This window comes from Primulina huaijiensis, chromosome 1, assembly GCF_012295235.1.
Source record: "Primulina huaijiensis isolate GDHJ02 chromosome 1, ASM1229523v2, whole genome shotgun sequence".
Taxonomy (NCBI): domain Eukaryota; kingdom Viridiplantae; phylum Streptophyta; class Magnoliopsida; order Lamiales; family Gesneriaceae; genus Primulina; species Primulina huaijiensis.
This window is the reverse complement of record NC_133306.1, coordinates 27,122,529-27,134,001: the sequence shown is the minus strand read 5'-3', so window position 1 is coordinate 27,134,001 and position 11,473 is coordinate 27,122,529. Positions and strand designations below refer to the sequence as shown.

The following is an 11,473-nucleotide window of genomic DNA, read 5'->3' as shown; positions in this document are numbered from 1 at the left end:
TTTCCTCCTAGACCAGCTAAATCGAGATACAATTCAGTCAACTCGGTCTGGGTTACTTTCCTCCTACTCCTCAGCTGCTGATAAAGGAAAACCCAAGGAAACCAAATCTTTTGTCTCAATACCTCCTACAGTTGTACAGACTCAAATAAACATACTGATGGATGAGGTCAATGAATTTGTTGAGGACAAGATTAAATTCTTTGATGGATGGGTGGACTTTGCTAGTGAAAGAGGATGTGATTTCAACATAAGTTCACCGAAAGAAGCCACAAAACGACGGATGATTTCTAGCCAATTGGTGAATCAAAGAGTTAAGGTTATGATGCAGTTGCTGGTATTCCTGCCCATTCTTCCAGCAGTTCTACAAGCTTTTCTTTACCCTGGTCAAGAATCACAGTTGGTTTATAAATTTTTTTTTTCCAGGGTTTCTTCATGTATTTCTCAATATTCAAATTCAGAAAGATATAATTTTGTAGCCTGGTCCAAATATAAACCTACCATCTGGACCGTGAAGCCGCCAAATGATTCTTCAGAGAGCCTTTTGTGTTTCCAGTGATAAAACAAAGGCTCCAAAACATTCCCAAGATCTTGTACCTTAACCTTGTCCTTAAATGTTTTTGCCAGTGCCGTTTGCTTACGTGTTCCGCCCAACCAAATCTATAATTCAATTGTATTTAATTCAGCATGGGAAAAATTTAAGTTTTAAAGTAAGGACAATTAGATTTCAAAGCAATCAGTAGTATTACCTGATAACTGTTTGGACCACCACCAACCAAGCCAAGCTCAGCCATGTACAGTCTAGCACAACCATTCGGGCAACCAGTTACTCGTATCACCACAGATTCGTCGTACTTCAGACCTGAAGCATATAACTTCTTTAATGAGAACCTATATCATTTTACACGCAACACTTTTTTTAAAGCAAAAAAAGCTAGACTGTACCTTCTCAAATATAGCTCGAACTTGTTTAAGGATGTTAGGTATTCCACGCTCAGCTTCTGTAATTGCCAGTGGGCAAAGTGGAAAAGCCGGACAGGCCATTGCTGTCAAGTTAAGAGGATCTACATCCCCTGGTTGCTGTTCAAATTATATAAAAGCATCAGAAAATTACCTATAAGTCAAATTAGATGATAGAGAATATATACTTAGCTTTAAAAAATGCAGCATTTCGTGGATATGCGGAGCAATCCAGGGATTCATATATTTGGGTGAAATTATGATAATATCATAACACTAAATTTTACTATCGCAAGAACACCATAGGTTCTTGAGTAGTAACAACTCACCAGAAGACCACCCTGAGCAAGAGCTGTAGTGATTGGGCTCTTCCATGCTGGTTGAACATCACACAAGATAATATTCTGGTTTCGTGTAATTTGGACATTCAAATTATACTTTTCAATTATTTCTCTCAAAATCTTTTTCATTTACCCCTTGATTCGGCCATTGTCCACGTGAATCCCACAAAACAATCCATCGTCTTCCTATAAAGAAAATATTAACACAATCAACAATAGAAAAGTCAGGAACTTTATATGGTTAAATATCACTTGAAACATGCCCGAGCAATGGGTCCACATTATAACCTAAGGCAAATCCAGCTGCAGGGTTGATGGATAATGGGTCTCCCTCACATTAAACAGTTTAAAATTTTATGTGTAATTTTTTTAAAACTATGAGTTACTTCGCCCAGGTGATAGTAGATGGTACCTCTATCCTTCGAATAAACAGTAGAGCCAACCTGCTCGTGCCATCCCAAGTAACTCTTAAATTCCCACTCAGGTAATTCACGGCAAGGTTCAAACTTCTTTCCGTAGTACTCTTCAACAACGGTTCTGAACTTCTCAATTCCCCATGAACTCAGTAAGTACTTCATTCGGCTGTACATCATCTCTTCTCCCATTTTCTCTTTGTGTGACAACAATAGCCTTCACCGCATATAATATATCCTCTTTTGGTACGTAATCCAGTGGTTCCGCCAGCTGAGGGAAAGTACTCTCCAGCCTATGTGTTCTTCCCATTCCACCACCAACCTGCAAAAGTTATCAAATGTGACTTAAACCAATCAAGTCTCAAACAACTTAGGACGAAAAATCAATTGTGAAAATGTTTACATATATGTTAAAGCCTTGAGGTTCTCCATCAGCATCTGACACGACAACTGCACCAATGTCATTCGTAAAAATATCCACCGAGTTGTCTGTAGGCACAGTCACTGCAACTTTGAACTTCCTAGGTAAAAACTGAGTTCCATAGATCGGCTCGGGTGAATCAAGAAAATTTGTGCCATGTGTATTATCGTTACGGGCTTTAGTTACTTCACGAGATTCTGCAGTCATAAACGTCTCGCCATCAACCCAGATATCATATTAAAAGCCAGACTGAGTTAAAAGTGCGGCAATATTTTCCGCAGTTTCTTGGGCGAACAAATAATTTTTACGATAAATTGGTGCTGCCGGAGCAAGAACGTTTATGTTGAGATCACCACAGGCACCAAGAGTAGAGCCCATGTTTCTAATTATCGAGCTCGTCACTGTCTTAAGGTCTTTCTTCAAAACATCGTGGAGTTGAAATGTTTGCCTAGTCGTCAACCGAAGCGTTCCAATTCCAAATTCATCAGCCAAATCATCCATGACGAGATACAGTTTGTTCGAAACCTTGCCACTGGGGTTTTTCGTACGAAGCATAAACGAGTAAGACTTAACGCCACGTTCATCTCGATTATATTGTTGATAGCTACCATGAAACTTGATTAATTGTGTAGCGGCTTCATTAATATTAGAGGCATCAGTTAGAATCTCCTCGTTGAGAGGATACCTTATAAAATCACTTTGCTCTTTAAAGATTTCGACTTTACTGCGTTTCGGTTCAACAGAAGCACCAGGATTTACCGGCTGCAAATAGGTTAGATACATAGATCACCAAACGAACTCGAGCATCAATAATAATTGCATACCCAATTATTATCCCACGAAAGAAACGAAAAACAAAAATTGTTTTGGTAAGAAAAGATCCAATGGTTTATTTCCCCAAAGACCAACTAATTTACAAGATTGAAGGGTGCAACAAAAGCAAAATTCAATCAGCATTAAAATAAAACAAAATGCAATTTGGAGAAAGAACAAGATGGAAACGGAACGAGAAAAAAACGTGAATGAAAAAACAAAAGCAGAAGGAAGTTGTACTCTAGAGACGGCTCTGACGGAAGAGGTAGGAGCAAAGGAGGGTCGGAAAACTTGAAGGGAAGCGCCATTAAAGCTTCTGGGAAACGAGAGCTTGGAGTGCTCGACTGCGGCTGCTCTGGTGAGTAAAGCTCGGCAGCTCTTTGGTTTGATGATTTGATCATAAAATATTTGTTTGTGCAAAATGGAAATTGGATACGGCACCGCTGTCGTTGAACACAAAACGTTCTGACAAAAATTTATAATTTATTATTATCAAATGACCACACTCATGTATCAAATATTTTAATTAGGAATAGGTTTTTACGAGGCAAGTCTTCGTGATAATTTTTTATTATACCAAATAAAACATTAGTTTTTGTATTTAATTATTTATCGGATGGATCTAGCTAATCGAAATTATTAACATGCCGCCATATTTAGGTTGTTTTAATTTAATTTAATTTAATTTTGTTACCTATTTTTAGTTTATTTTATATATAACATTTTTATTAAAAAAATTAACAAAGTACATCGATTATTTAATTTAACATACTTTTCATTGCTGACCCACCCCACCATCCATAAATAAATTCAGACAGCGGTATAACCAACGACCTAAAATGAGTGCACAAAAGATTCCACCTCGTTTGCACAAGAAAAGAACCATAAGCGAGCAAGCGACAAACATAGAAACAAAAGAGATTTCTGTCCACAAATCCAGATAGCATAACAAACCTTCCATTCAAATTTTACCATCACCGTCTCTTGCATAGGGAAGAAAGTAATTCTTATGGACCAATCATCTTGTACAAGAAAGACAGAAACAAGAATTATAAGAACAATTATCGTACGTTTTAGTTGAAATGGTTGTCGCTCCAATAACAACAAAACCTCCACTTAGGAACAGGTGATGTCTGAGTAAAATCTCCTGTGAAAATTTCACCAATCAACGATTCTTCGCAACATCCTGCTGAGGCAATAAAGCTTCAAAGCTGCCGAAAAGATCATAAAAACGAAGGGCTCACGTAATAAAAGCTGCCTGACTCCGCGAATCAGTTAGCCATGATGTATGGGGTGGTCTAGAAAGGTCCCAAATGACAAAGACTTTTGTTGAATTTTTTTTTATGGGCATCATAAAAGCTATCGCATAGTTTAATATCACAACCTTTGACAATTAGGCAAAATACATAGAGCATTATGATATTTTGTTCCTTAGCGGGCACCTCATAACTTGATCAAATTTTCGTCCTATATAGATACAGCAAGAGACATCATAAATATAATAATACCACAAAGTACGCCAAAAACACCATTGTTAGCCCCATACCGAGCATTTTAACCGACAAAAAACGAAAATACCAAGGAAGAGAAACATAAATCCAAAAGTAAAGGATGAATCCATAATGTTCCAACAAGAACATAAATCAACAATTTGCAGGAGCGCAAAATGGTAAAAACATATCAACACTTACACAAATTTTTACGCTAAAATAATAAACATTTCCTTCCATAGGTTCATAACATTAACAAAAACGCACATATAATAATCAGAACAACCATCAAACGACCTCCTTGGCCAGTGGCACGGGCTTCCTAATGTCATCGTCAACCACCTTAGGCTTCGTTGCAATTGCCACATAGCCAAACTTCTTCGCAGTGGTGACATCGACGTCGTCGTCGTCGTCGTCATCGGACGAAGAAAAATCATCAAACTCGAAACGCCCGGGAGAGAATAGGGCCCAAAGAAAGTACACAGTCGTGGCGGTGAGAGCCCCACACGCGACTCCGAACAACAGAGCCCCAACGACGCTCATGATATCCCTGGTGCGTTCGCGAATTGAATTGAAGACGGAGGAGTAAAACTTAATAGGTAAATTAGATGACGTCATCGTCGATGATGACTCCGAATCAGAATCTGACTCGAAATCCAAGGGATTGACAGAATCGAAACTCATAGAGGATAGATGGTCCGTTAGTTGAGAAGCGGGACTGGTGGTGGTGGTGAACACGAGAGTGAGATGGCGTGGGTTCTGGAAGAGGGAATTGGGAATAGGGTTTCGAAGGGGATAATAGCTGGTCTCAGTGGTGGCAGAGAAATAGAATATAGTTTTACAAGGGCGAGCGGCGGCGGCGGCGGCGGCGAGGAGGAGAAGTAGTGGAAGACTGGACATCGCCATTGTTTCACCTTTTTGGGAGAAATTGTGAAGGAGCGTGGTGGGTGTGGTTGAAGCAAGTCAATCTGGTAATGGTAATGTAATCAGAAAATGTAAATACAGATCTACCCCCAAAATTCTTGTTTATTGAGTATAGCCCCCAAAGTTTTGAGTAATGGCACTAATCTCCTATACCTATTTTTGTTGAACATGAATTCCACAATAGTGGATCAATTATGATTCCTAGAAGCTAATTCTTATGAAAAATTTAAACGTTTGATCCTTAATATTTTCCAAATACTTTTCTCTCTTTTTTTTATTTATACCCAATCACAATAATAAACTCATAAAAGCTGAAATCGGTTCTAATTTTCATGCAAATCAAACCTTAATTCTCACAATTTGCAAATATGCGAAAATAGTTGAAACGAGCCAATTAGTTTTCTTTCTTTTTTGGGGTTTCCTTTCATAAAAGACTAAGATCGTTTGGATTCAATATTTGCATAGTTATGGTCATATATATACTTATTAGCTCTGGTGGCCTTCCACTGTCTGTTACCAGTTTCTCGGATTGGTCGCTTTTCATTTAAATACTTTCGATCTATTGTCATAGAGAAGTACTCTTCGTTGAAGCTAAAACTCGGATATGGCTCTGCAATATATATCGATTGTAATTAAAAACATCTAGAAAAAACACAACGATGGATGAGCCGGCCAGCTAGTTAAGAAAATTAAACTTTATATATATAAAACAATTGTTAGGATTTCCCATGTACAATATATTTTGTCCAGGAACAATCTGGCACAGAAAAGTATAACCATATTGATTTGAGGATTAATGTAAAAGAATTAATATATGAGACAATTTTGATATGATTAACATGATGTACACGCAGACAACAAATTAAAAGAAAGTCATCAGCTCGAGGTTTGATCTTCATATCACCATCATCGTAAACATAAGTGAATAGAAATCTGAACGGTGAGATTTGAGACCATTTGAGTAACGTGGTCACGATCGGGACCTTTGCATCTGCTCTGGTGTCAAGGGAGTACGAAAACTTGATATTTCTCTTCTCCGGGAGCCCTGCTCTAACAAGTCAATAGCGAGATGATATCGACATATGAACTTTTTCGAATTTATGAAATAATGATATGGGGTTCCGCAACGGGGTTTCGACATCGGGTTCACTGTTTCTTGATCGAGAACTCCCATGGCTTCAAGTTTGAAAAATGTTTGGTACTCCTTGACACCTGATTCCAGCACGTCGTCTAAGAAATCATCGTTTATGTGGATTGAATTGGCGGGGTTGACGTATCCAAGATAATAGAGGAACTTCTTTAACTCAATCAAGCCATTTGCATGGTCTCCCTTTCGGGTTCCATTCAAATCCTTCAGAAAGTTACGGTGTGCATGGCGCGGATCATAAGAATATCAGACAAGACAAGTAGGTATAAAAAAGTAATTTTGGAGGTCATGATTTTGATTTCTTGCACCAGTAGACTCTATCCCTTTAGAAGCATCCGTAATAGATTTCTTCGCAAAACGTCCCCGGAACCCCTTTCCCTTCTCATGGCATGCTGGTTTCGGGACTCATAGAGATACGGCTGTGAATTAACAAAGAGATCAAATCTTACCCAAGTAGATTGTGAATATTAAAAATACAGAACATACAGGTGCAAGTCAAAAAGTAAAATTCTGGAGATTTGGCATGTTTCATCACTCCATATGTTTGCATGGGAAGAGTAAAAAAGACGTGGAAGAAAACCTTTCGTTCTTTTATCAGCTTCTTCTCGACCTCTGCTTTAGCACGTGACTGACTCCGCATAATACCAAGGTACTGCTTCGGATTTACATAAACGATCTCTCGTGCCATCTCCGGTGGCATCCTTGCCTGAAAATGTAAACGAGTAACCTAGTTTGAAAATATACGATTCTTAGAAAATCAAAAAACATCAATAAAAAAAACCTTTCACTTAAAAATAGATTTTTTTAAAAAAACAGAGAGAGAGAGAGAGCTCATATCCTTCCACTGGTACTTGGATCAACATGAAGCTGGATTAATTTAGCAAAAGTAATTAATTTGAATTAACAATATAAACGGAAGACACAAATCTCTGTAACAGGTCATTTCCTTCAAACAAGGTAAATCACATTTTTCTGAGGTTGGAACTTCAAAATGCAGCGTGCTTGGAACATGAATATACACTAACATATTGGTTGTTTCCAGATACAATAAACACACACTTTTCCCAAAGCAAAAAAACAAGGAGAAGAGAAAAATCACACTAATCCACATCATTGCCCAGTGATGCACATCCCTAAGGCTGCCCAGAAGCAGCAATCACTCCTCCATAATACGGATCATAAGGGTATGCACCAAATCCCTGAAAAAGAAGCCAATAAAATGGGAGATGCATTTCCATGTTAAAAATAATGAGTTTAAATTCACTACCATGCCTCAAGATTGAGCAGCAGTCAGTATTTCTAATGTTTAAGAATGGCAAAATTCTTACAAGTGAATGGCCAAGTTGCTGGAGTTGCGAGGGCTGCATGAGATTCCCATCATTGGGATGGATGGTAGGTGCAACTTGTTGGAGATTCATATCCTCCTGTCGATAATTTCTGTCTGACTTTGACAGTGATATCATTAGTTCTAACATTCAAAATGCTAAAACAAATAAAAAAATTAAAATACATTATTTTCATTCAGAATGCATTGATTATATTAGTCGAAACAAAATGAAATCACTCAACCAAAATAAAACCCCGCCATGAGAATATATATTTCATTTTGGTCAATCTGTTGGGTTTTGAAGTCAATTAACCAACATATCTTCCATCTCACAACTAAATAGAAATTCCCTTGTACCATCCATTTCAATTTCTTGATAGAAACGGCCTTCATATTTAGCAAAATCTACATCTTATTAACATTAAAGTGAAAAAAAACTACTCACGAAATTATACACATCATTACATTGTAAAAATTATCTAAAATCAATTCTATAAATTAGAAAAGGATTCTGATTCTAGTCAAAATATTTTCAAAAGTCATACAAATATTACACATATGTGTCATGTGTGACTATTATGTTAGTCATCTATAATATCTCCTCACTGTAGGAAGGGGAGCTTATATCAGAACAATTTAAGTTGGACGAGCCAAAAGCCTGCTAAAAATTTGATAAAATTGTGTACACAAAAGTTGAAAAACATGAAAGAACTCTTAGCATTTTTCACGCATATAAATGTTCCAGAAATAGTATTGCAAGAAACTATCACCTCAGAAGGGGCGTAATTAACAAACCATCACATTTTTTCAGAAATATGGACAACAATCGCTAAACACCTACTCATTCTTGAATAGCTGACAACCCAATCACTAGTAGGTTCACGTGGCTCCTCAAAGAAGAAAGCATACCATACATCTCATCCTCCACTGGTAAACTAATTTCTTGAAAATGGATATCCACAGACAAAAAAATAGTACAGGATCAAGACACCTATCATGCTAGCTATCACATCCACTTCATAACAAGAACTGTTTATTGAAACATTACTGGAAATAAATATAATGCAAGAATTAAAGTGGACAATTTTTAAATAAGTCCCAAGGATAATGGAGAGGTACCAGGCTGCTGCCAGGGTACGGCGATTGGTGACCGTTTGGAAGTGTGGTAATCTATCTCGCTTGTTCCACTGTCAGAATGCTACTGTCCATCCAAAGATTGTTCCAGTGATGAAGAATCCGAAGCATTTCCTTGCATCATTGTAGAGGAAAAGGAATTACATCCCTTGATTCTCCACCATGGTTGGGCACATGCCGCGGACTTTGCTATATATAGAGGGTTTGGTTCTCCTTCATGGTCACTTTTATACATTGGCAACATTCTTCCTTTGTTTCTTCAAAGAACAACCACCAAGTCCAGACAGAATTCATAGACAAGAAAAAGGCCTAGTAAACCAAGTGTGGGTCAATTTAGGATGCATTGAAAAACTTAGAATTCTCAAGAGAGCACAAACTACACAGAGACCCAAAAATCTTTCTGGATCAACGCTTTTGCATCAAAATCTCAGTAAAAAGAGGTTGAAGAAATCAATGGACACTATTGCACTAATGACAAAACAGTCAAACCTATAGCCTCATTAACGGGCCAAAAAAATTTCTGCGCAAGAGTTTAGCAGCAAATCAAACTAAGGTATAGCGTTCCTATTTCAATGTTGCTTCAGAAATTTGTTATTCGGGCAGGTACTAAATTAACATTATTACTTCAGTAGAACTACTATCTTCATTTCAAATAATCAGATCATCTTATTCGAGCCTCCATCGTAATTAAAGCCGAAAAGACTCTCTTTATGGAATTAGAGATATCTGGGAGCCAAAATTCATTTTTTTAAAACCAAGATCAGAAAATCAATAATACCCAAAAGAAAAGACGAGCAAACAGACCAAACACGATTGAAGTCACAACTACACAGAGGGAGAATTTATGCAAGACAAATAAATGAAATCTTGAAGAAAAGACTCAAAAAATACCAATCGAGAAGCAGAACGGGTTATTGTTATTGGGAGAGAATTCCAATTCAATGTGGGTTGACGCGGGAGTGAAATATATATCTATCTATGTGTTCAACTTTCAGTGCAGAATTTAGGAGAGTATCTTTGTTCTTCGGGGTGATTTGGGCCCTACCTTCCACGTGTCATGTCACTAGTTACTTTGGAGCTCGTCACTCGTCAGCTTCTAAGTTTAAAATTAGTTTATTTTCTTTGTCAAAAAAAATATAGTTTATGTTTATATATTTTTATTTCTGTGACTTTAGGTTCCAAACTAAGTTTAGTTGGGCTTTCAAATTATTCAGGGTACCGAGGGACATTTGATTGGGTTGAAGAATGATATTATCAGTCCACTAAAGTACTTGAAAATTTTGTGAAATTGGGAAAAGCACCGTTTTAATTCTGAAGAAATTAATTACGAATCTGAAACACTGGCATATGAAATACTTGGTCGATAACATAAGACATGAGAATCTTATTGCCAAAATTTTAGTTATTTTCTCTAACATGGTGATGGTGTCGACATGTCTAAGATGATATCAGACTATGTTTTAACATGTAAAAAAAAATAAAAAAAAAGTTGAAATTGGAAATATATATTGGGTGGGAGAAAAATAAAAGTGTTTGACCCGAAAGCTAAAGAAAAGAGTTGAGAATGGGGCAACCTCGGATTCATTTGCGACTCTACAAATTGTTTGATGGAATTGGAATATTATGGTACACATGATCGATATTCTCTTTAAAGTAATGTATTTTATGCATCCATTAATTTATTTTATTTTAATTATTATTTTTTAAAAAACAAACAAACAAATAAAGTGATTGAATGATGATCAAATCCTCATTCCAAGAATCCACTCATGCCTCTCGCACGTGCCAATGTATTAATCACATGAATTTAATGACCGTGAAGAATAGTCTAAGAACGTAACAGGAATGCTAAAGGGGATAGAGGATTATCAAATTGATGATAAGATTTGCCATTTATATAATAATAATAATAATAATAATAATAATAATAATAATAATAATAATAATAATAATAATAATACAATTCTAATTACATTGAAAATTCAAATCCAATATTTATATATATTAAATTAGAAATTTAATTTTTTTTACAATTATTATTTCAAACAAATATTACGATGAAGAAATCGGCTGATCTTTTCTTATATGAAAATTCTTTCGATTTTGAAGACGTGCCAATATATTTTGAGTTGATGCATGTGATAAGATAGAGCTGGCTCGGGATTAACATCAAATGATCAGTTTGTGATACTCTCCAATGTTATGAAGTATATTATTATATATAATTGCTGTTTTGGGTGGTAGGGACATGAAAAACAAATTAGTGGCAAAAACATAATCATGCTCCTCATTATCACCCACTTCAGAGCACTACTAACATAAATAGAGAGATATTCATTATTTTATAATTATAATTCTTGATAAAGAGAAATTCATATTAATTTTGTCGTACATATATATATATATATGACAAAAACTTGTGTGAGACGGTCTAATAGATCGTATCTGTGAAACGGATCTCTTATTTGGATCATCCATAAAAAATTTTACTTTTTATGTTAAGAGT

General features: G+C 36.3%; 1 protein-coding gene, 1 long non-coding RNA gene and 1 pseudogene across 3 annotated transcripts; all 3 read right to left on the bottom strand.

The window, feature by feature from the left end:
- Positions 1-532: 532 nt before the first annotated feature.
- LOC140973130 (sulfite reductase 1 [ferredoxin], chloroplastic-like) lies at positions 533-3,920 on the bottom strand (annotated as a pseudogene).
- Positions 3,921-4,521: 601 nt separating this feature from the next.
- Positions 4,522-5,480, bottom strand: LOC140991184 (uncharacterized). Its single transcript, XM_073461142.1, has one exon. It carries the CDS (start codon positions 5,339-5,341, stop codon positions 4,724-4,726), a length of 618 nt encoding a protein of 205 aa, XP_073317243.1. The 5' UTR covers positions 5,342-5,480; the 3' UTR covers positions 4,522-4,723.
- A 369-nt stretch (positions 5,481-5,849) lies between these two features.
- LOC140991191 (uncharacterized) lies at positions 5,850-9,960 on the bottom strand. Of its 2 annotated transcripts, XR_012177806.1 has the most exons (5): positions 9,859-9,960; positions 7,835-9,276; positions 7,087-7,705; positions 6,264-6,925; positions 5,850-5,969 (listed from the first exon to the last, which is right to left on the bottom strand). It is a non-coding gene; the product is annotated as an uncharacterized lncRNA (long non-coding RNA). The 2 variants fall into 2 exon arrangements; XR_012177805.1 differs by lacking the exon at positions 5,850-5,969 and having other exon boundaries at positions 5,988-6,925.
- Positions 9,961-11,473: the final 1,513 nt, after the last annotated feature.